The 26,988-nt window shown below is 34.9% G+C and overlaps 1 protein-coding gene across 2 annotated transcripts in view; it reads left to right on the top strand.

Annotated features, from left to right (window-relative positions):
- The window catches only part of LOC132111095 (inactive heparanase-2-like), a 64,359-nt gene that overhangs the window by 10,805 nt on the left and 26,566 nt on the right, over nucleotides 1-26,988 (top strand). For both annotated transcript variants that reach the window (XM_059518265.1, XM_059518264.1), the window contains exons 4-6: nucleotides 16,544-16,717; nucleotides 19,386-19,557; nucleotides 23,979-24,026. In XM_059518265.1, the coding sequence (XP_059374248.1) occupies nucleotides 16,544-16,717; nucleotides 19,386-19,557; nucleotides 23,979-24,026 (394 nt within the window). The remainder of the gene's footprint in view (nucleotides 1-16,543; nucleotides 16,718-19,385; nucleotides 19,558-23,978; nucleotides 24,027-26,988) is intronic.

Genomic DNA, 26,988 nt, shown 5'->3' with positions numbered 1-26,988 from the left:
AGTCACACATATTGGAGTTATTTGCCTGGCCTTACCATGCAACACAAAATACCAAAAATTAATCCAAGATAATCCCAACCAAGGAGTTCCCTTTCCTGTGATTTTTATAAAGCCATAAGCTTTTAGTCCGTGAAGTTTCCTTTTCATTTGATTCATTCATTTGATAGTGGGTTTTAAATGAGTCATCAGTCATGCACTCATTGTGCATGAGAACTGCACTTCAGCAGCTGCAGGTAGTTTAATACCACCCCTTCATAAACAAATATTAAACCGCTGCGATTGCTGAAGACATCTGCCTTGTTGCCACATACGTTTCAAGTACTGACATGACTAAAACCTTTATTAAAAATGAATAAAGAATGTAACTGCATGAAATACTTTAACGGAATCACCGTAGAAATCGTAAAATCTCAATGGGATTCATTCATGAAACACAAGCAGAGCAAATGTCTGTGCAAATCACTTGCAAAACCATTGCATTGCAATGCAAATTCGCTGCATTTCATTTAATTGGATTTATGAATGTTTTACATCGAGATTCGTTCTGCTTGTGTTTCATGACTGAGGCCAAAAGGATTTCTAACTACACTCTAAAATGCACATATTTTTGTTCTTACGTAGATATTTACTGTATTTGTTTTTTTATTTTTTTATCATTTCAAGTTCCAAATATGATTTCATCTTTGCCAATTATACACATCCAGAACTTATAATTTGGAACTTGGGTTAAATATAATTGAATATTAAAAAGATCTCTGTGTAAGACCAATAATAAGGGCATTTAGTGTGTACTTTAACTGTTTAACAACCAATCTTCTGTTTGCCTTCAATTCCACGTTCAAAACAAACGTCCTTCATTACTTACAGACTTATACCATTTCCCTAATTAAGCTGTCAGTGGATATTCATGAGCTTTGCCTCAGAGCACGATTATATTCGCTGTTTTGTAAGGAATTAGCACTGTTGGACATTTTGTTAATAGCTGACATCACAAAGACTGAAGGAAGTGATTGTTGTGGCAGCTTGGCATTATGTGAGGTGAAGTCTGGTTATATATTGCTGTGGTGATTTCACCTGGCAGCTTCGGTACTCTCAGCTTGGTTGGACGTTGATTTAACTAGTTTTAATGTTCCAAGGACCATCTGGCTTCACCACAGGTTCACCCTGCATGTTGAACTTTTTCTAAGAAAATTGCATACGTATTGAAGTCAGGGTTATGTTGTGTGCCACTCCGAATTAAGACATTAAGAGGGCATTTTTAAATTTAAGTTCAATTCCCAAGACTGAAGAATTGTAACATGAATTGAAATGTGAAGAACGTTTTTTTTGCGAACGTTTTTTTTGCGAACGTTTATATGCGATATACACAGCATATTGAGTATTTTCATATTTGCACAGTAACACAGCATTTAATATGTTTTATTTTGGCCAAACATTTATTGTAATATTGTAAAAAAAAACTAATATTTTATATAAAAATAATCATACATTTTTAAAAAAATATACAAATATTTTAAAATATATAAATATACAAACAATTTTTTTTAAACATTAGTTTTAAACTGACAAAACATAATAACAAACAATTTTTTCATAATAACATGTTTGATTTATTGGCATGATTAGTCAAAATATAGGATTTATTAGCAGTGGAATTGATTTGTTGCATCACATACTGTAAATGCCTTTTAGAAATGGAGCATTGAAACTCCTTTGTGTGATGCTGAATTTCTTCCTGTTTGGTATCAAGTTCCAATTCATGAATAGAAACAAAATTTTGTAAACTCTAAATTCTGATTGAAAAGTATAAGCTGTTTAGCTCACTGAAATAAGAAATATGAATTTCAAATGTTTTACACACTGTCTGTGAGTTTATTCATTTGTTGCATTCCTTTAATTTTGATATTGCATTTCAGAATAGGATAGGATGATAGTGGATTGTATTCTGCTTAAAGATCGGATCCAGTACAGGTTATAGTGCAGGAAAGTAAATGTATGTCAGTCTGCTATTTTCACATTGGCTGATCACAGGCTGCTGGCTCTGTCCTCCTCACATTCATGCGTGGCTCTGTGATGTTTCAGATGCAGGAAAGATTTGTGGCTCACGAACGCCTCATCTGATTTGGGTTCTCAATCCAACCTGTATCAGGTTACTCTTTTCTTCTAGAGTATTTTTTCAATAGCACAGCTGCTGAACTCTTCCCCGGACTTTTCAGACTGAACAGAGACCCCAAGCTCAGTGGGTCTGCTGCAGAAAATTATTAAAACTGCCCAAAGATATGTGAATTATGTGAGGAGCTGGCTAGATCTAGATGTTACCACCTGTGAAGAGAGTATTATTCATTTTTATGTTCTTTGTCAGTAGTTGTTCTGCTCCTGCAATACCGGTCAGGGATCATTAATCATTCTGATGCTTCTTGCTGAGGTCATTTTGATTATAATATAAGGTCAATACCAAGGCCAGAACCACAACTATGGTTTGGCAGCCAGGACATCACACATAACAAGAGCAAAACTCCAAACCGCTGCTAAGAATACAAGTCCTCTGTCCAATTTATTGCTTTCTCTATTGAAGAAGTTGTCTTGCCTGAATCAGGAGAGAAATATGCACAGATAAAGCACTTTTTAGAAAGCGAAAAAAAAGTCCAAAACACTTATAAACAAATTTGTCAGAGGATTTTGATGTGAGAGGAAAACACTTTTCTGCATTATTAAGTAGCACGATTCAGAGTAGGTTTGATGTCAACTTTTGCAAAACCACTGATTAATTCTGCCAATAAGTACAGTACATAAAGCTTTGCTTATATAACACCTTTTAATAGTAGTGTTTACAAAGCGATTTACAGAAGTGCAATGTGATTGTGTGACTTTTGGTAGTTGTGTCGGCCAATCAGATTGTAAAAAATAATTTTTATTTTTTGACTAGCTTTTGCCATATTTTTGTTTGCCGTATGGAATAATGAGTGGACTGTAGGTGTGGCGTCTGAGACTGAGATCACGCTTAAACACTAGTGGGCCAAGGCCAAATGAGGTCATTGCACAATTTCTTGATAGGAAGGTGTCCGTCCAAAGAATTTTTTGTCCGTCCAAAGAAGTTTATAGTTCTCAGAGAGTGTGATGCCAAGTGTATGTTTGGAAATCTAGGATCTACTGTGCAGAACAGCCAAAAATGCTTTCATTTCTGTATTTTTTCCAAGAAAAGCCTCGTCGTTAGATGACAAATAATGTTGTATACATTTTATGCAACTTAGAAAAGTGGATTCTATTTTTAGTTGAAAGAGAAAGAAGAAAGAAATTAAATTCATTTGCAGTCTCCAATTTCTCCCAAGCTATTTGTTTATTTGTAAATCCAGAGAATTTGCCAGAAGCCTGAATATTGACATGTGGAATGCAGAACTATTGCTGCTCAGACTAACCATGCAAACACAATTGTGCATTTGTGTGTTCGTGTGTTAAGGAGAGTGTTTTTTAGGTTAATAATTTTTTGCTTTAGTTTGTCTGGAATAAACGCTCTTTCTGAACAGCATGTACAATATTTTTATATCATATTATGACTAAAGCATAAATTCAAATTACTAGAAAATCCCAAACACTTTATGGCATTTCCCCCCAGTACAGTGCAGTGAATTTAAATTAAATAAAAAAATTGTCCCTGCTCTTCCAAGCCTTTCATTGGGGGTAAGCAGGTGTTTGTTGTCAACAGTTCGGAAGACATGAAATAAAGTGCCCCCATCTGTAAGAAAACGTCCCTCACACGGCTCGGGGGGTGGTTGGGATGTGGGGGTGAATAAAGGCCCCCTGTAGTGAATCCATGCGCTTTTGTAAGATAAATATCCAGATTTCAAACGGTGGAAGAGGTATGCGTTGTGCGCCTGTGGGAAATGTAGGAGCAAAAGAAACAAAGTGCTCTTCACTAACCATGCAGTGCTGATGAACTACGACATCCGCCTTAACGTCTTTCAGTTCCCCACAGTCAGCAGAAGTTAGTGTTTATTACATTTGAAATCTGGATATTTATCTTACAAAAATGCACAGATTTGCTACAAGGGGACTTTTATTCAACCCCCGGAGCCGTGTGAGGGACATTTTATTACAGATGCGCCGATTTATTTCACGTCTTCTGAACTGTTGACAACAAACTCCTGCTACCCCCACTGAAAGACTTGAAAGAGCAAGGACAATTTTTAATACAACTCCGACTGGATTATTCTGAAAGAAGAAAGTCACACACAACTAGGATGCTTCGAGGATGAGTAGAAGATGGACAAATTTTCATTCTTAGGTGAACAAACCCTTTAAGTTGAATGCCCAGGCAGCTCTTTTCCATATAAAGAAAGTGAATGGTGACCACAACTGTCATTGAATGGAAAACTTAGTTTGGAAATTCGGCAGAAAATCTTCTTTGTTGTTACACAGAATAAAGAAAGTCCTACAGTGTTTGAACAGCACAAAGGTGATTAAGTTACTAAACAGAATTTCCATTTTTGTGTGAACAATAAGTTAAATACTGGAGCGAAATAACCCATGAAACCCCTTCTGCGGCCTGAAACTAGAACATTAGGGTAAGCGGCCCGATCTTTCACCACATTTGCAGATTTGTGATTGGCTGGTCTCTGTTATCCATTTCCTCTCAGGGTAATCTATTAGAAATCCGAAATCTATTAAGCTTTGACTTGAATTCAACTGAACAGATGAGTTTAAAAATGATGTGGATAAATCTCAGCACTGCAACAACAGTACCAAGACCGCAGTGAGTTTTGATGAAACCGCGTGTGAAGAAAGCCGTATTCTGCAAGGAATTTTATAAGTCCATAAACATGTAATGAAATTTGCTCTGGTCCAGGGAACATGGTAGGAAAAGTAAAATTGAGTTTTCTGAAGCAGACTGTAGTGCTTTAAAACAGCCTTCAGTTAGGAGGGGCTAACCAGAACCCCTCTGCTTTATTTTGTTCACTTTAAACTTGAGTGACAAGACCTGACGGCTCTAAGCAAAGGCAGATGGAGAGCACCGTTGACTGGGCACAGCATAAGGCCAGCAGAGCACCTCTACTGTGCTGGTGCCCCTTAGAGTGCTAAACATTTGAATAATGGTAACATCAGATTCACCAGTTTGACCCCATTGCTCTTTGGAGGTATTATATATGAAGTGTGATTCTAGACAAAAAAGATTATCATATAGACGGCTTTTAAAATGGAAACACTAGGAGCATGCAGAGATTGACAAATGTTTATTAATTATTTCAGGTTTGTAGATTATTGAATGCACAGGATTTTATATTTATAAAGATATTACATTTATACATTTGTCAGATTCTTGCACCAAGGTACACATTTGCATTTGAGCATTTGAGCATTTCTTGCTTTCTTGCTCTAGATTTGAACCCATGAGTTTGCTGTTGCTATCGCCATTCTCTACTATACTTATTATCTATTTTTCTATCTATTTGTAAAGTCTCATTGGTAAGGTTTACAATCTGCTTATGCCTCACTGACAATTAGGGGTGGATCAAATCACATTGTATGAATTCATACAAAATCGCCACATAAAATGGTTAAATTTTTTGATTGAGATCCGGTTGACATGGTATCTGTCCAAATGTGTATGTACGTTGTGAATACACTTTGATACAAAGATAATTGTAAATAAAACAAGGTTGTTTTTGTAGGTTGATTCAGCAGATGTTTTACACTTGTGCAGGGAGGTCAGGCGAGCTGATGTCTGTTTCAGGTGGCTGACATGTTTGACTAGAGTAAGCGTGATCTGTCTCCTTGAGAATTTACAATGGGAACCCAAGACTAATGTTTTGATGGTTTGTATCTTTGGAAGGTATTTATTGAGGTAAAACACTTGGAAAAATGCTCTGTTCTTTTCAGAGGGCATCTGGTGGAAACATGCGACACAGTACTGAAGTCTATTCCAGCGCTGTCAGACACGGTTACTGCAGAGACTTAACTGCTCTTTACGTCTGCACCTCTGATGCAGAGTCGAGGCCAGCGACTGAACTATGCACTGAGGGGCCTTATCTCATGAGATGAGTCACTATGGTAACTCATCATTTTAACATGTCCCACGCATGTGGAGGAATAATTCTGGAAAACCAGTTCCATTTTTGCTAAATGGTGCAGGTGGTTCGTCTGTTTTGTTCGGTGGTAAATTGGTGCTTTGACTTTGTTTGTTTTTTTACTTATTCTTTTATTTATTTATTTATTTAATAATGTCTTGACTGTCACTTTCAATCAGTTTCAAGCATCCATGCTGAATTAAAGTATACAGAAGCGTATATCTCAATATTTATGTATTTGCTCTGAAATGTCTTAAAAATTTCATCCAACTATATTCAATTATTGCTTTTCAATTGTAGAACCATTTTCAGCCAAACAGCCCTTGTAGCCAATAGATTCTGAATGTTTCATGCAAGAAATAAAATACAATAAAACCGTTTTTTTTTCTTAATTAACATAAGAAAAAATATTTAATGGATGTTCATCAATGTAACAACAGCAAGTAATAAACAGTAATATTATGCATATGTTGTCACTTATTATTACTTAAAGCATATTTAAAATTTATTTCAAATTCAGTTTTGAACTGATTCACTTGAAATAGATTTAGCTTGATCTTGTTCACTAAAATAATTTGAATAATTTTTTACTACTGCATTTTAAGTACCTTTTTGATTTCAGATGGCACATAACAAAACAAACTGTCACTTTTCATTTATCTATCTAGACTAGAAACTGAATTTGACCTTATGCTGACAGTGAAACGTCTGACAACATAAAACTAACCTTTGACTCTCCATGTCTGTGAGGGAAAGCAAGCACATCTTCATATACTATGCAAACAATCTTCCACATCTTTTTTGGCATTGAAGATTTGATCGAAATTATATGTTCTTAAACGGTTCAGTATTTAATCACAAAGAGCATTTGTTCTGAGACCAGAGAGCTGTTTTAAATTATTTCTTGCCATTTAGGGAATTTTCCTTAGTATGTTGTATCCTTCACGCTACATGTCTCGGGTTAGTGCCGTCATCTTCTTTCAGCGTCAGATGGTTTTATTTGAAGAGGACCAGTCAAACTAACCGGGCAGATGTTTTTTTTTTCTCCACAAATCTATACACTCCACATTAATACAATCGCTTACATTCCCAGACGATGATTTACTACCAAAAGACGATTCATGAAACACTGAGCTGAAAAACACAAACGAATATGTCACAGGGGTTCCTTTTTTGTAAGAGTGACTTTCGTGTAAATTAAACCGTTCCTGTAGTTCCGATAGATCAGAAAGACGAAGGCTGGTGTGTATTTTGTGATATGTTTTCTGTGAAGGACAGGCTGCACTGATGCTGTTGTCTGAAGAAGGAAATCCTTTGAAGAGGTGCTGTAAAACAGCTCAAGGGTGCCTCACCCTTCTAACCTGAACTGTCTCTTTAAAGTGATCATTACAGTGTAATTACAGCATTAGTAAGTAAATGGGATCATTTCGGCAGGTATGTGAAGAAGCTACTAAGTTCTGGGATGAGAATGGCCAGTGAAAAATTCTTTAGTACACGGTTGGTCAGATAAAAATATTGTGCTTTTTTCCTTTTGCTGTGATGGTACTGGAGTTGCTTCTGTAAAAACGACAGTATTTGGTTCGGACTCTGTCTGGATGAGCTGCATTTGAAGCTATTACATACATTGCATGTTATTTTATTTTTGTTAATTCCCTAGAAATCAAACCCATATAGTGCCAAGGAATTGTTTCCTTTGTCAAGCATCAGATTATGAGTATCATATTATGTCAATATTATGCTGAAAAGATGCTAAGACAACTGCTTTTACACTATTTTAGCAGTTATTTGCTGTAATTATAGTGGTAGCCAGTGGCTCTTCAATGCTCACCTCATCATTTCTGTGCAGAAATTATAAAGTAAAAATGTTTGGCAGATCTACATATGTCTCTATACTTATCGTGTCTCCCAGACACCCCAAACAAATGCAAAAGTCAGCTGCTCAACAGCTTTTTCCCCCAGGCTGTGAGAGCCCTGATCTGAAAATCACACCCCCCCCTCCTCTGAAACCCCACACAAACCCCCTACCTAATGAAACATGGACCATCTCACCCCCCCCCCCCCCACCTCCACCACCACCACAAAACAGACACCACCAAACTTTCCACATCACAGAATTTTTTTTTTTTTGGGTCCAATTTGAAGTGTGGATTTCTGCGTGACATATCATTTGGCGTTCAGGCCAAATAATTCAAATTGATGATTATTTTGTGTGTGTGTGTGTGTGTGTACGTAAAACAATTATTAATAAAATATAATATAATAATAATATTAACCAGCACAACTGTTCTCATCACTGATAATCAGAAATTATTATTGAGCACAAAATCAACATCTTACAATGATTTCTGAAGGATCATGCGACACTGAAGATTGAAATAATGACTGCTGAAAATTCAGCTTTACTATCAAAGGAATACATTACATTTTTAATTTTATAATATGCTAATAATGTTTTACAGTATAACTGTTTTTACTGTGTATTTGATCAAACAAATGCAGTATTGGTGATTTAGTTTTTTTCTTTTATCTCATCAGTATATATGACTTTCACGTTCATAAGTGAAAACTTTTCATAAGGTCTTGAAGGCATTAAAAGTATTTTTCATCTAAAAAAAAAAAAAATCTAACTCAAAATTTAAATGGGAAGACAAGATATTAAAATTTTTAGGTTTCAGATTATGATTCTTATCGCAGGTCTGATTTCATGCCACAATACTTATACTTGAAGGACATGTTTAGAATCTCTTGGTACAGTCTCTTGGTCAACTTTGCCCCCACAAGTGTTTTTGGTTTGAATTTGGATCTTATATAAGACATTTTAAAGCGGTTGATGTAATTTTGCACACACGCTCGTCTTTGAATTCATCAAATGCAGCTCCAATCAGTCCTGCGCCCAGGACTGTTGACACTAGCAGGAAATCAAAGTCCAGCGCGGCAGTCCTGCACTGCCCGAACCATGTGCTTGTGCATGAGGCAGCCTCACGGGGAAGATTAATTAGTGTACACAAACGTGTGTGGATGTTTATACACCAGAGTGTGTTCTGAGATGTTAACATATCAGTCAGCTCTTGCTCTCCTTCCCTGCCAACCACATGGCCAGACACATGTACACACACACGCACAGACATGTATATACTCACGCATGTATGTATGCGTATGCACACAAACAGAGCCACACAAAACAAAGTGGCCTTCTGTGCGCAAGTTACATACATACTGATGCATAATAAGAACAGAGCACCCGGAAATAAAGACGTAAAGCACATAGATAACTTCATAAGCAGTCCAAGCTTGCCATATTGAATTAAAAACAGGTGTCTTCATAGTTTGCATTCTTCCCAAACACAAAAGTGGTTTGACCTGAGCGGTTTTGAGTGTGTATCGAAGCCCTATCAAACCAGGGTCTCTGTGTTTTTGTGTTTATAAACACGAGTGCACTTGGGTATCTGTGCTACAGACTTTCACAGGCATAGCCCAACTATTGAAACCATATTTTCACCCCTTTTCCTAGCACTTACTTTGAAGGGAACCTGTCGTACATAACAGGAACACTTTTCATGGGGATCTTTGAAATGCCTCAAACAGATCCCTCCTAAAACTGATGTGCGGTGGGATTGAGTGTTGCTCCGAAGTGTTGGAATAACAGCAAGCTTGTGTGGTTGAAAAATTGAACGGAAAGTGAGTTCAGAAACTCACGTTTTAGTTACTTAGAAGGTCACTGTTGTAATGGTTTAAAAGTGTGCACCTATAACAATGAGTTTTAAGTAATGCACATAGTGATGTGGTGTTTTCTTTTGCTCAAAATGAGCATTGATGGAGGGTCAGGATAGTATCCATCTTCTTCAGACACCGAGGATTTGTCCGGCATCCGTAGTCATTAGTCATAATTAGCCATGGTTATTTTTCCACTGCAATTGAACAATTAAACTTGAAATTGCTTTAAGGAGAGCTGGGAATTCAAATAAGCTGAATAATAGCATTAACTTCCAATGACTGGAAAGCTCTCTCACAGTTTAGCAACACAGAGAGCTTAACATGTCACATGAAACCAATGATAACACATTTTTTACTCTGTACGAAGAAATGTATGTGGTCTTTTGCTACATCTGCTAAATTATGCCTAGGGAGCAATAGCTCACGCTCAAATGGTCTTTCATTTTACTTGCGAAGGAATCAGTGGTTTACGGATATTAGGTGAATGAATCATTCTCATTCACTTCCACACACTGATTAATATTTTGTTAACCAAAATCACTTTCTGAATTGCTTTTTGAGTGCATGACCTTACAGGGTTAGCTCACCCGAGAATGAAAATTCGTCCATCTTCTACTCCCTCTCAAAACATCGTAGGTGTATGTGACTTTCTTCTTTCAGAATAATTCAATCAGAGTTATATTAAAGATTGTCCTTGCTCTTCCAAGCCTTTCAGTGGGGGTAAGCGGGTGTTTGTTGTCAACAGTTCAGAAGACGTGAAATAAAGTGCGCGCATCTGTAATAAGACTTCCCTCACGTGGCTCCGGGGGGTGAGTAAAGGCCCCCTGTAGCGAATCCATGTGGTTTTTTTTGTAAAACAAATATCCAGATTTCAAACGTAATAAACATTTTTTTTTCTAACATCTGCTGACTGTGGGAAGGCGGAAGATAGAAGATATTTCTATAATATTTATTATAACTCCGACTGGATTATTCTGAAAGAAGAGAGTAACACACACCTAGGATACTTCGAGGGTGAGTAAGATGGATGAATTTTCATTCTCGGGTGAACTAACACTTTATGCAATTAAAATGAGGTAAGGATTTTGTTAAATGGCTTTATTTAGGTTATTTTTGTTGTTCTATGTGTTTTTGTTGTCATTTGTAGGAAAAAAGGAAACTGTATGATGCAAAAAATTTTTGGAGTCTCTAGATTTTGTAGATGTAAATATTTAATTGAAAATAAAAAGTCATTTTTTTCTGGTTTATTGTATTAATGAGTTCATAACACAATATAATACACTTGCTTGTCACCGATGTAATTTATGAAAATCACTGAACAAATCGATCAACTAATCTGAACAAATTTTGGAGTGAACTGATTCAAAGATTTTGTTATTTTGGATGAATCCAAATCGCTTTGGAAAGTCTGATTCATTCAAGTTAATTGTGCTGTCGGGACAGATCATGTACAGCTTAGTGAATAAATTAAAAGCAAATGATCAGTTCAACTCCCTGTTCAACTTTTTTAACGTACTTGTAAATCAGCAGATTTTGTCCGTTTTGGTTTATAAAGAACCTTTTGCGGAGCGGAAAGGTTGTGTTGATGTTAAAGGTTCTGCCATTGCAAATAAAGCCTTTATTTTTAAGACTGTACGGCTCTAATAATGTTGGATAATACTTTTTTGTCATTATTTTATTTTAAGAATTATTGCTGTTGTTAAAACTAACACTATGTACATTATCACTGTGTTAATACAAGTTAGTAATTTGTCATGTGTTTCAGATTTCCGATAGATGTATCTAACTTTTATAGAAAATATACTTGCTACATGAATATTTTAATTACGTTAAAGCAGACAATTTATTTTTAGTACTAAGTTGTACTTTCATTTATCTGGTTATCTTTACTGTCTAATCAAAATCCACTTAGCTAAATTCGTTTGCATCGCTCTTGTGGCACATTTCACTTAAGAGCAGCTTCATCATTTGCTCTGACGTGTTCAGTAGTGTACAAGAGTACATTTCCTTTGTTTAGGTGTAACATGAGCCCACATGACTTCTCCACTGTCCTTTTGATATGAACGCTGAAGAATGCATCCCCATGTAATTAATGTAATTGCGTGCAATTAGAATTGATTACATGGTGAGGAATGTGAACAGCATGTACATGTGGAGTATGATTATAAAAGCACCTGGCCTTTTTAAAATTCATTTTAAGAAATGGGACACATATAGTTTTCCTTTAAACATATAGTGGAGTCCAAACATCTGATGCTGCATTACGAAATCAAAATATAATTTAAAAGTGGGAAATATAAAAAAAATAGATGCATTTCCTATAAGCTACAAAAAACTCAGTTTACTTCTCTTAGTTGATCCCTTGTCTTGTAAACAACTCCTGTGGAAAGAGCCCTATAGACGTGGATTTAGAGATGTTTTCCTGGTATGGAAGTGCTTTTTTCGGAATTTGGGTGTACATGTCCTGATAGTTGCTGTAGGTAATTACGTGTCATAAATGGAAATAAGCTGGCTTAGAAATGAGCCGTAGCGCTCTGGAGCAGTCCAGCTTGTTATGGGAGTCTTATGTCTGTGATCAGATAGCTACCCTGACAATATCCAGACCCCTTTCTGTTTCCATTACATTTGGGAGAGGGGGGATCCTGCACTTTAGTTCTACTCATTGGGTTCAGCAGTTGCTACAAAAGTTCACTCAGTCGACTCCACAAGAGTTCAAAGGCACCAATTTTTTTAAATACATCCATGCGTTCATACTCATAGTTGCACCATACATTAGCCTAAGTTATTGAGGAGCTCCTCGGCAGCATTTTAAAACTAAGGCCTATTTCACACAGTACACGAATGCAGTGAATGTGTTGCATATTTATTTTGGCACCCATATTAACAAACGGCGGTATTCACACTGGCTAAGCTGTGCAGTGCTGTGTAGCAGAGGTGCAAGTAAAATTTTTCTGTGGATGACATGCACTACTCACTCATTGTGCCACATTCATGAAACATTCAGAAATATATATGCACAACTGTGGAGGAAATTGTTTGTAAAATGAACCTTCCTGAAAAATTGCGTCATAAATCTCAGATTTAATAGTTAAAAGTGTATATTTTACACATTTGTAAATAAAGCGCACATGCACCCTCATTCACAATTAGTATGATTTTCACCATTAATTATTACTATGTGAATCCCATGTATAGGGATTCTGTAGAATATTCTGGACTCCCTTCACAGGTTTGGCAGTATATTGCATAAATTCTAAAGAGACTAATTGGCCCCCAAAAAATATTCATTATTTAATTATTATTAAAGTGTCAAGCTTGCAGACAAATTCCACTGGTGCTCAGTATGATAGTGTATATAATAATACAAAATAAAAAAGAACGACAATTTGCATGTTTTCTTCTATTGACTTCTATTGTGTGGAAAAAAATACTATGGAAGTCAATGGCTACTGGGCAACATTCTTCAAAATATCTCCTTTTGCTCAACAGAAGGAGAAACTCAGATTTGGAGCAACTTGAGTACAAGACAGAATTTTCCTTTTTGGATGAACTATTCCTTTAATATATATTAATATTGCAGAAATTGCTTAGTTTTTTCGATCCGGAGTCCCAGTTCTGTTATGCAGTGGAAACACATCAGCGTGAGTCTGCTGTTATTTCACTTACAAACTGTGTGTGACACAGAAATGGAGTTTAAATGCTTTCTCAACTAAAATCCAATTCAAAACATGATGTCTCTATCTGATGTGATCTTGGGAGTTTGTCTCTTTGTGTAAGTAAAATAGTAATAAAAACATGTAAGCATGTTATTCTATATTACTGATGTATTCCTAATTTACTGATACAGAATGAATTACAGGTGGCAGGCTAACCTGTGAAAAAAGCTTTTAACTGTTAAGATTGTCCAAAGTCAACAGCATTATTTTCTAATCCTTCCACTGATAAGGAGTAAAACAGTCAAGAAAGAGAGAAAAAACAGAGGACGAGAGAGGCAGAGAAAGTGAGGGATAAATAAAGAAAGAGAGCAAAAGAGCTGATGTCTCTGGAAACACTTGAGCTCTCTGTGTTGTTGTTCCTCGTCCGTCCAAAGCTCTAGGGAGCGTTTGGCTCAGGATGCTGCTTACACACTAATTACCTTATTACTGTAGCTCAGCAATATGGAACTGATCAAATGAGCTGCTTTTAGGAAAACTAGATGTTCTATCAACAAGATTACCTCCTCAAAGAAAAAACTACACTACTGCACATCCATCTATCTATCTATCTATCTATCTATCTATCTATCTATCTATCTATCTATCTATCTATCTATCTATCTATCTATCTATCTATCTATCTATCTATCTATCTATCTATCTATCTATCTGTCTGTCTATCTGTCTGTCTGTCTGTCTATCTTTTGTTCTATCTATCATTCTCTGCAGAATCAAACTGGAGAGCAGAGTTTGATTTATAAGTGTTTGAAGTGTTTCTCTCATAACTAGTTTTGTTGGTGGAGAAAACACTGATCTTGCATACCCCTCAGCAAATGTGCAACAGGCAGGCGGCCTGTCGGCAAGTGAAAATCGAGGCAATGATTGTGCGGTATGAACTTGGCATTAGTACTTAATTCCTGAATGAATGAACTGTTTGAACTAATCGAATGAATGAATAACTCAATAGCCGGGTTTCGTGATGAATAAAAATCTTGAATCCATCCAAAGTTGCCTATTTAACTTTGCGCAAAATTGGAATATCGTCATAGAGAAAAGAAAAAAAAAAATTCAGGGTGATGGAAATGTAGCTAATGACTTTAGACATTTACTTCAACCTACATGCAGGTTTAGTTTCTTATTAAGAGTGTCATTTTATTAGAAAATAATTTTATATTTACATATTAATAAAACAAATCTGGAAAAAAAAATCCATATTCATAAAGAAATGATTTTGATAAAATAATAATAATAATAATAATAATAATAATAAGATCTTTCTAAAGCTATTTTTGTAGCTATCTGTCATGCTTTTCTCATGCAACACAATGGCTTTAAATAATCTTTTTTGGGGGGTAATTTCTCAGCCAAATTTGATGTGCGATTATTATTTGATTAATTCGATTAATTAATCACCACATTGTGTAATTAATTAGATTAAAAATTTTAATAGCCCTTATATATGTTATGTGTGTGTGTGTGTGTAATGGCATGTTTACTGTATAAAAGCCTTTTAACTCTAGTAAACAAGTCCATATAACTGCATTTGTTTGATGTCTCAAAGCCTCTTAAGTAAGAGCGATAAAAGGTCTGTCATAGGTGTTTGACTGCTTGTTTAAATTAAACATAATCTTAACCTCATTAGGGTAATATTTTAACAAGTCTGTAATTGCAACATTTCCCTGTTGATTTAAAAGGCCAGCTTTTAGAGTTTAGGAAGTTGGGTATTGGATCTTTTCTACAAGACTTTGTATGTCTCTACATGTGATTAGAGTATTTATGCAGGCTATTTAAGAAATGACACTTTACTGTTAGTCATGTTTTAAACTGTGATGAATGCTATAAAGATGACTACACAAATAAAGTAAGGTTTAGCAGTCACACCAATGGTCATTTCTGTCTTCAATTATCAGCTGTGCTGGCTGGTTATCTGCCTGTTGCTTGCATTCTTGTGATTGTTTTTTTGTCTGTTTTTTTTTTTTTTTAGGTTTCATGTTACACATAAATTTTCATGAGAGAAACAGAACTTCTGCCCATGCATCAGTCAAAAATATTTATTGAATGAATTTAATATCTGAACAGATGTAATAGCAACTTTTTTTTTTTTTCGGTGCAGAAATGCCAAGACTAGCCTATGATGTTAGCTGCTTGAATCCATGCCCAGACAGAATCTACAAACCTTTTTCACATTGTCTGTGCTGATTTTGGTGAGAACATTGTGGGTTTAAACAAACTAAAATGTGTTCCCTGAAACTGCACTACATTCTTATTGGTAACTGAAAGTATAATCAAATTAGCCAACATTTTAAATAAACAAAGACAGAAGGAGTGTTGGAACTTTATGGAAGACGGGACTTTGAAATTGTTGAAATTGTTTGAAATTGTGAAATTACATGCTTCTTAAATAGAAGATTAAACTTTTGAAATCAACCTGAGGCTACCAACTTAAAATAAAGGAGTATTCACTTTTTATAAATGACCTTTAACTCAGAATCTCTCATCACTGTCAAGATGGGGCTCCTTGTGTGTCTGGTTTAATCTGCTTCCTTTTAAACACAGGAAATTAAGTCAAAGGGTAGTGAAATATTTGTTTATTTTTGCTGCTCTTAACAGATAGAATTTCCAAACATCAAACAACGGCTGTCCATTAGAAAAAAAACAGAATTATCATGTCTGTCTGTCTGTCTTGCAGATTTAAAATTGAAAAACTTTCTTTGATGCATTTCTGTTTTTTTATTTCCTTTAATCTCCTCTGTTCGTTTGTTTGCTTTTAGCTGTGCATCAAAAGAGCATAGATTAAAGTTTAAAATTAATAAACGTATTATTATTATTATCATTATTATTATTATTATTATTATAAATGTACAATAATAATAATAACTATTATTATTAAAATAATAATTTATTATTGTAATTAATAAAAATAATTATAATTTTTATATATATATTTTTTTTTTATTTCTATATTTTATATAGTTAACGATAGTCCAAAGTCCAAACTAAAATATTAAATTATTATTATGATTAAAAAAAAACTCTGTATCAATGTTACAGCTGTGTCTGGCTTTTTCCCAGCCAGGTCTTTAGACAAACTTTACAACTTTGCCGACTGCGCGGGACTGCACCTGATCTTTGGGCTGAATGCCCTGCACAGAAACCCTGACAACTCATGGAACACCTCCAGTGCTCTGAGTCTGCTCAAGTACAGCGCCGGCAAAAAATACAACATCTCCTGGGAGCTCGGCAATGGTGAGTCCTCACTGTTGCAGATTCAAAAAATGATCTTTTGCATTATCTTTGACATGATATCAGTCTATGGAATGTCCTCATCTTCCATGCATCTATGAAAGAAAAATTAAGCATCCATCCCATCTAGCAGTGATTAACTTGTGTGCAGTTTTGTAACTAAAAGTTTACAGCTACAAACCTTCCCACTTCATTCACTCCATTGAGTTCAAATTTAAAACATAAAAAAATAACAATAATCCACAAGTAATGTTATTATTAATATTATTAATATTGCTTTCTCCAGAGAAAAGTAGCTTTGTCTGAATCAGGATAGATATATGCACAAATAAAGCAACATTACAAGAAAAACAGTTCTAAACAAATATGTTGGTGGATTTTGATTTGAGAGGACAACAGGGGATGGACTTTTTCACCGAAGGAAGCATTATTATGGATTATGGACTAGATAGAAATAAATAGAAATTGTAGATTTGCTTCTTACAAACACACATCTTTTCACTTCACAAGATGTTCATTGATGGACTGGAGTCGTGTGGATTTCTTGTGGATTGTTGTGATGTTTTTACCAGCTGTTTGGACTCTCATTCTGACGGCACCCATTCACTGCAGAGGATTCAGGAAATATTAAACATGATGGAATTAATAGGAAATATTGAAACAAGTTAATTTGTCACTGTCCTTGGTTTCTCTCTCTCTCTCTCTCTTTCTCTCTCTCTCTCTCTCTTTCTCTCTCTGTTTTATGTATCTATTTAATGTATTTTTTTAATGCATGCATGTATGTATTAATGTTTCAGCAAGAAATGCTTTCAGAGTTTGAGGGGGAAAAAGTGTTAAATTTGAGAGAAAGCTCATAAATCCACACTCATCAACTGTATTTTGTTTTCTGGTGTCTTCTCATTAAACATTGTCCACTTGAGACACTTGTAATGCTTGATGTACAAAAGCTAATAATAGAGAATTATGGTTATTTTTTTAATACAAGCAGCCTTTACCGGCGCAGTAAACATGACCGACATGGGCAATTCAGATGGGTTTAAAAATCACAGGGAAGCTCTGATCATTATTACATTACCCCACCACCGAATAGGGCTTATGTCAGGAAACAAATTGACAAACAGAATCAAAAGGACACCTGGTGACTTTGTAATCTGCTCTAAGCACTCATTCATCTATTGTCCTGTGCCAGACATGCTGCAAATTGCCCCATTCCTGTTGCTCTTGTATCAAATGTCTCTATAAACATAAAAACAGCACAGAGTATAAAACCTTTGGCTTGAATAATTATGATCTTATGATGACATTGGTTCCTTTCATAAAATTAGACAGAATATAAGCTATGTTACTGACAGCATAACCTGAAGTATCGCACACTTTCCATACTAAACACTAAACCTATAAAAATGCCAGGGACCGATTTATGAATGTGCACAAACCATATATTGTCTTAATCGTTTGTTTATTGGCAACATTTTGCATGTGTCAAGACTTTACTAGACGTTTGCATTGAAAAACTGCAGACATGCAGATAGCTGCTTTTGTTCTGAGACGGTCATATGAGACCAAAGGAAGCAAAATAAATTAATTCAGTAATATTCTAATATCCGTTACATAATACCAGTATAAAAGGCATCTTTTCAACAGAATCTTTTATATTTAACTAACTCTATTAAAAGCATGTTATTACTGGAACAGGCATTTGAATGTTTGTCTTTCTGACTTCAACTGTAACAATAACCACGTCTGAAGAATCAAATCAAATTTTGCGGAGCTGTTAATTCAAAAACAAGCGAACAAAGAGTCCAAATGAAACAAAGAGAAATATTATCAGCTGTGGGTGGATGTTTATCGAGTGGGTCGTGCCAGTGTGACACAGAGTGATGCACGGGCACTGTGATGTTTTCTTTCATGATTATGTGTTATTTTGTGCTTTTTCTAAATGATAGGATCTGGAGAATATTTTAATGAATAATAATGCATCATATATTCCACTGGCCTCTGCCTGGCCCTGTACTGTATTGACACTCCAGCTCAACGTCTCATTGTTTCTATCCCAGACACAAACACACACTCACACAGGCTGTGATTTTTATTAAGTTTGCCACTTGACTTCTGTAACGTCCTTGTTGTGATTTCAAGTGTGCATCTCCTGAAGTGTTGCCTTGTTTAAATAGTTTACAAAGACTGTCCATAATATAGGTCGTAATTCAAAGGCAGTTTGCATATTCAATTGTGATTGGGTGTCAGGTTGCTTCAGGAGTCTTAAAGGAATAGCTCACCTGAAAATACAACTTAAGGAGAATTTTTTAAGGATCTTCACACAGCTGTTTTCCATACTACTGACCACAATTGTTAAGCTACAAAAAAAAAAAAAAAAAATACCATTCAAAATATGGGGTAAAAAAAAAGATACACATATTTACATTTTTTTTTTCTTGTAGTTCTCACAAAAGAGGACCAAAAGTCAAAATTGTGAGAAAAAGTCTCAATTACCTTGTTTTACTTATTATTATTATTATAATTATTATTTAGCAGCAGAAAAGAAAAACACAATTGCAATATGTAGAGTCAGAATTCTTACCCCAGACGTTTCCCAATAAATGAGCTAATAATCCTTAATTAGTTAACCAGAGTCTTATTGTGCATTATTTTTCTTTATTTCCCCTCACAGAGCCCAACAGTTACCGCACAATGGCTGCTCGATCAGTTAACAGCTCTCGTCTGGCTCAGGATTACTCTCTTCTGAGAACGTTACTGCAGTCGGTGCGTTTCTACAGCCGAGCGAACCTCTACGGGCCCAACATCGGCCGTCCTCATAAAAATGCAATCATGTTACTAGATGGGTGAGTGTCTCTGTTATTTGTTCAAAAATGATTAGGGCCTTCCTGTATGCACTTATTTCTGTGTTTGACAGTATGTGGAGAGTGATCAATTATAAACCGAAGCTGTTCCTGCAGAACTGTGCAGAAAACTCCACAGGTGTCTGCTTGTGTGTTGGTTTAATACATTTCCTGGATATTTTGATAATACTGTCAGACATTTTGTACTGTCAACTATGTTTAACACATTTGATATATTTGTGAATATGAAAATGTTAAATTTTTGCTAGCTTTGAAACCTTTAGCATGTATCATTTACAGATTTACACACTTTCTCGTCTGGAAATATGGATAAGAATAAAAACTACTGTTTAAATGTTTAGGACTAGTTTTTTTTTTTTAAGAAATGTATTTTCATGTTTTTCATACAATTATGCATTAAATTACTCAAAAGTGACAGTAAAGACATTTATTTTGTTACAAATATTTATGTACTATTGAACTTTCTGTTCAAAAAATCCTAAAAAATCAGTTTCCACAAAAATATTATGCAATTCAACTTTTTCCATCATTGATAATGATAAAAGTTTTTTGAGCAGAAAATCAGTATATTACAATGATTTCTGAAAAATCAAGTCAAATCAAAAAACATTGAAGACAGGAGTAATTTTGCTGAAAATTCAGCTTTGCATAACAGGAATACATTTCATTAAAAAAAAAAGAATTTTTAAGTTATATAATTATATATATATATATATATATATATATATATATATATATATATATATATATATATATATATATATAGATATATATATATATATATAGATAGATAGATAGATAATTTAGTGACCCCAGAATTTTGAATGGTAATGTAGATTACATCATTTTTACTCAGCAAGGAGTGAATAATGGTTCTTGGCTGTGATGTAGCTAAAGGTTGTTGGTCGTTCATTTATTTATTTACAAAAATAAGCACAGTTTAGTGATATTCATGCTGGTAATGTAAGCAGTTTAACTGTATGTGAGCAGTGGTCTGATGTGACTACAACTAATGGAAGTCTCAAACATGTTTCTGAATGGCTGTGGTTGTCATCTCATGTGGCGTTTTGCACTTTCAATGTGGAAAGGTGTCATGACAGGTTATGGCATGGTGTTTGCAGATAGGCTTATCTGACGCTGGACTCGTTTTAATGGCTCATAAAAGAGATCTCTGAAGCACATTTTTTAAGAAAGCGCAGTACTGTCCACCTATCTGGAGGAGCACATAGCTGAGTTGTGTTTATGTTGCTCCATGTGGATTGTAAGTCCAGAGGCCTGTAGCACCATTAAAACTCATCGTCAGATAAATAAAGTGTCACTCTATTAATGGCGTGACAGAGCAATGTTCCACCTGTGTGGGCACAGAGGCTTCAGTAATTCAGCTTTTAATTTTGAGCCTTAAGTGCAACATAGTAACAGTTTTTGTTTCCAGCAAGACAATTGTGGCAATCACAGTGAGAGGGGTTTTTCTAAATGATTCATAAGTGTCATTTGTTTGTGAATTAAAATGTGGAAGAATAAGGCCGTTCAAAAACTGCTAACAGAAACAAACATCATGAACATCAGACGTTTCTAATTAACAACCAACGATTGATCAAAAACCTATGACCAAAGTCCCTTTACATTTCCTTTCAAAAGATGAATCTTGTCTCAATCATTCAGTGTGTGGTTTTAAAAGGTTTGAGCAACACCGCAAGCCTTATGCTTCTAAACACATATATTTTTATGACAAGAGCTTATTAAGGCAGTGCCAGTGTTGTTGTGCTTGGTTTTAAGACCACATTTTTCTAATTCTGGTCTTGTAATGACGTCTGAGATAAATACCTCTGGAATTCATTTGTGAGTGTTCGTTTAAAACTGTTTGTGCTTTTGTGCTGTTCTTCGAAAACTGGTTTTGTAGAATAATGGCTTTTGTGAGTGGATACTAATTGGTTGTAATTCCAGTGTGACAGAGCCAGACATAAATCTGTCAGTGCCTGACCAGAGCTTCCTCGTTCTTGCAGCCAGCGGCTTACAGCAGGCCCTGTCTACACCTTCACACACACACACACACACACACACACACACACACACACACACACACACACACACACACACACACACACACACTGAATCAACAAGAATAATGGGAGTGAAAACACAAACACTCCCAAAATAAAAAAATAAATATTATAACAATAATTTATTCATTCACTGCAGAAAGTTATTTTTGTAATCATTATTTACATATTATTTACATTATTACATATACTGTAAATGCCTTTGAACCAAGATAATTTTGCCTCTTATGTAAACTTTTAAGATACAATTTAGTTTTTGGGATTTATCTTGTACAGTTTTGTTTTGTTTTGTTGTTTTTAATTAGTAAGAAGCAGTAGTAGTAGTAGTGTATCATTTTTAATTTTTTTTAAATGTATTTAAATATATTAGTAATATTGTAGTATAATATTATTTTACATTCTTACCATTATACTGTATATAGACAGATGTGTGTTCATGTATATCAAATGCACCATTTATTATTTTATAACTTTTAAAATATGAAAAATGTCTGTTTTCTCTGGGAGGTAATTAAGATTGTATTTCTCATAACTGTGTTTTTTTTGTTGTTGTTTTTGTTGTTTTTTGTTTGTTTTTTTTTAGATTCAGGCTTTAAAAAAATAAAAAATTAAAACAATGGCAAAATTAGCTTGATGACTGTTTAACTTGTCTCCAGTAAGCATGCGCTCTTTCTATTTGTATTAGCTAGTATTGTATAGAATGCATAATTATGAAATTGCAATGTCATTTAAGAATTTTGACATTGTAACAACCAGGGCCGTATTAAGACAGTGTGGTGCCGTTCAGTTTCATCAGCTGCTCTACTCATGTTCATGTTCTGTTTACTACAAACTCAATTTGTGAATGTGTCATCATTAACTATATATTTAGTACAGATATTTCATAAATCATCCCTTATTCCTATTAAACATAGAGTCTTAATTATTGTCCAACTTCCCTGAAAACCCCTTTGGCCTATACATTATCTACAATATACAGATTAGAAACATTCATCTTAAAAAAAAAATATATATATAGTTATTTTATCACACTTTCCGATGTTTAACAAAATACTTAAAAAATTACACGCATGCGCAGTATCATCAGTTCATCGGTCCTCAAATCGGATGGTTTTCGGTTCAGTGTACTGATGATCCGAAAACCAATGCAACCGGTTCTTGACTCGAGAACGAGAATCAGCTCATCGGTTCTCAAATCGGACGCGTCCGACAGAAACGATTCTCGGTTCAGTGTACTGGTGATCCGAAAACTGATGCAACCGGTTCTTGACTCGAGAACGAGAACTGCTCCAGCAGCGGGCGTGATCGTTCGTCATCTGGCTCGGCTCGGTGTTCATCTTCAGTTCGGTCTTCACAGCAGTTCAGTCAGTGTACTGTTTGAGTAAATGAATTACTCCGGGATATTGGTTTGTTTTAACTCAGAGGGAGTGTCAGCCACATTAAAAAAGTTAACAGCTTAAGTCATTTGTGGATTAATGCTTATTGGAGACGTGAACCCTTTCGAACGATTCAGTTCGATTTGGTGAACTGGTTCAACCGGTTCACTAAGAAGAACCGGTTAAATTGTTCGCGAATTGGACATCACCAGCCTCAATATATTATGCAATGTTGCTTTTCAAGTAGATTGTATTTCAAGAAGGAAATCCTTGGCCAACAAGCATGCCGAAAATCCTTAGCATTTGAGCTATCTGTCCATCTTGCTCTGTGTGATTTGTATTGAGCAGTTTAGGTGCATCCCTTTACTTTCTGCCACAAGCTGCCTTGTGTTTTCCTGCTTGGGCTTTTGTGCAGTCATAACTTTGGCGGGCTGAAATGAAACTTGGTATTACAACCACAACTGCTTTGTCGAAGGTCTTCCTTAGAACGAGACGCCACCCCTTGCTGCTACCATTCTCGTTCAGATGGAAATGATAAATGCAATTTTAACTTAGCAGACAGACAGTGGGAAAGACAGGGAGACGAGAGGGGAATTATAAGATGACATGGAGTTTTGGAGGGCAAAGAGTGCTCGTTGTTTTTCAGTGTGAAACTGCCATCACATGAATAACTGTTTAGAAACTTTGCTCCCTATAAGGAGTTTTGTTCCCTCTTTGATTAAGATTACTCAGCTCCCTGGTAAACTCCTCTCTGCACAAATTTACTCATAGCATGATAGATCATTGTCAGCGTCGAAATAAACAGACACCTCCTGTTAGCCATGCAGCCGTGTGTGTTCCTGTATCAGTTCCTCTGTGTAAGTGTCATTTATGATGGTGAAGCAGAATAAAATTGTTGTTTTTCCAATGCTGCTATAATAACTATACTGATAAATAGTGACACTAGTTTTTTCTCTCTCTTTCACAGGTTTATGAAAAACGGTGGTTCTGTGGTTGATGCAGTAACGTGGCAACAGTAGGTATTTTACCTTTTTTTAAATTATAACCTTTTATTATTCCCTATTGTTTATGGACACTTTGAGAACATCTTTCTAAAGACGTAATACAACATTGCTTTGGTATGAAACAAAACAGATTGTCAATACAAAAGTGTCAGTTGTTCTCAAACGGTGGGTCACGACCCATTAATAAGTCGCAGGGCTGTTCTGATACATCAGGGGAAAACAATGCAAAAGTACGAATATTAAAAAATGCAACCAGCCAAATATTCGTGTTTGGTTTGGAGGAAAAATAAATAGGCCTAGTCACTTTTAAAAAAGAAAGTTACTATGCTGTTTTTAAATTTAGAACATAAATAGCAAAAATGTTTTTCATAATTGGTCATTAATAGTTAAAATAATACATTTCAGTTAACAATAATTTATTTTAGTACTGCAGTGTGTTTAGTTCATATCTTGCCGTTTTCTCACAATTCAGACTTCTTTTCTTAGAATTCCGAGATATAAACTCACTATTGTGAGTTATAAAGTCCAATTCTGAAAATAAAAAAGAAATTTAAAAAATAAATTCTTACAATTGCGATGTTGTGTGTTATAAAGTGAGAATTTCGAGATTATGTATAATTTGCCATTCTGACTTTATTTCTCAGAATTGTGAGTTTATATCTCACAGTTCTTATTTTAAAACATTTAATTGTGACTTTATATGACACAGTTCTGTGGAAAAAAAAGTCAAAATCACAACTTTAAGAAAAAAAGTTAGAATCGTGAGATTTATTTTTACAATAAATGGCAAACACAGGTTTCTTAGGTTTAGGTCCATCATTGGTGATGAATTTTTGATATTGTTAATTTCATAATTTGTTATGCACAATAGTTTTGTGATATTTTGTTTCGTTGATTGGCAGTACAAACAGTCTGTTGTTCTGCTCTGTTGTTTATCAACCGTAGAGTCTGTTGTTCCCCACCTCCGTCTTAATTTCTAACACCTGTGAGGTGGGATAATGTGCTGGAAGGTAAATTTACACTCCCAGCAAACACATGCAGGCCTCTAATTTGAGCCATTTTTCCTAATCTGGTTAAGTACCATAACTGTGAAGTGTTGTAGAAGACATCAAGAGTTGTCTATGTTCAGTAATATTTCTAACTAACAAAACAATTAACATTCCTTGCATACTTTCAAGCTAAACATTTATATTTTATAACTATTCATACCATGTTTCTGTTTACCACTGTAGTGCATTTGTATACATAAACATTAAAATTCTCTCTCTCTCTCTCTCTCTCTCTCTCTCTCTCTCTGTCTCGCTCTCTCTCTCTCTCTCTCTCTCTCTTCGTGTGTGTGCGTAATAACTACCATTCAAAAATTAAGGGTCAGTAAGATTGTTTTTATAATTATTATTTTATTATTTTTGAAAGAAGTTTCTTGTGCCCACCAAAGCTGCAAAAAATACAAATGGCTGCTAAATAAATTATAAATACAGTAAATCTAAATCTGATTTTTTAATGAATTAATTTAAAATACAGTAAAACAGTAGTATTGTGAAATACATTGTAGAATAACTTCTTTCTATTTTGATAAAATTTTAAATGACTTTTTTTAAGCAGCCATTACTCACATAATCCTTTAGAAATTATTTTTAATATGCTCATTTGTGTTCTAATTATTATCAGTCTATCAGTTATGAGGCTTTATGTTTCTGTGGAAGCCGTGATTGATTTTCTATCTGGATTCTTGGATGAATTAAAGTTCAAAAGAACTTGTGTTTATCTAAAATAGAAATCTTTTTGTAACATTATGAATGTCTTCAATGCCACATTTTATTAATTTAATGCACCTGTGCTGAATAAGATTATTAATTAATAAATAAAAAAACTTCCCCTGGAACATATTGATAGTGTATATAATATATACATATATAAATGTATATAAATGTATATACATAAATATAAATATTTAACATTTGCGCACAATATATGAGTAATATGGTAGGTTTACTAAGTGAGATCAGTTACGCTTCACCTGTGACAAAACGGTAAAGACTCTTTTCAGGGATTAGAGCAACTGTTCTCCTAAGGCTAAAGGTATTAATCTCTAAATAACCCCTCATTTCAAACCCTTCTATCCTATTAACTTCTAATGAAGGCGAGGATTGTGTGTTTTCTTTGAGAGTGATTTGAGCTGTTGTTTCTGTCCATCAGAGACTGAAATGGATTTGATTAGAAGTGTTTGTGGCATTTAAGGGAATGGACATCTCTTGTCTTTCTTTTAGTTTGCCGTTGAATTTTATTTTGAACGTCGTTGAATGTTTTATATTGTTATGTCTTTGTTCCCTAGCCCAACCCTTATTGTATCCAAGTGTGTCCTCATTTGATCAAGAGAAGTTATGCTGCCTTCATTAGTCAGATGTGGCTTTTTCTAACATTATTTCCCTGACTATAAAACCAGCACATTCCCAGTGATTGGAAAATGACGTGTGTAGAAACAAAATTGCAATGTTACGGTTAGCTTGGCACGTGTTCATTGTCAGCACAGTGGTCTTCTGGCAACCACATTATGGAGGATAAATGATGATAACTGATAATTAGTCACCATTTTTTATGCACTTGGCTGGTTTGGACCAAACAGGTTTCAAATTATGCAGTGTCTGATTTAAGCACTGTATTTGCATAAAAAATGTATGTTTAGTATTAACTATGGTAGCCCTTCTTGGGTGATGCCATGTTCATTCATTCACATGCATTTAAAAAAATACAAAAAACAATTTGGGAACATGAATCAAGACCTTCAAAATAAAAACCAGCTAAGAGTTAAATGAACAATAATCAAATTATGTAAAAGATTTCCAGATACTTAAAATATAGATTTGTGTTTTAAATGGACAAATTGCACTTCTAGCTCTTAGTCTAGCTCTAATTTCCAGTTTGACACATTAGACCAGAAAATGAGGTAATGCCAGATATCAGATTATTAGTTTT

This window comes from Carassius carassius, chromosome 30 (genome assembly GCF_963082965.1).
Source record: "Carassius carassius chromosome 30, fCarCar2.1, whole genome shotgun sequence".
In the NCBI taxonomy this organism is placed as follows: Eukaryota; Metazoa; Chordata; class Actinopteri; order Cypriniformes; family Cyprinidae; genus Carassius; species Carassius carassius.
This window is presented reverse-complemented; position numbering and strand designations above follow the sequence as displayed.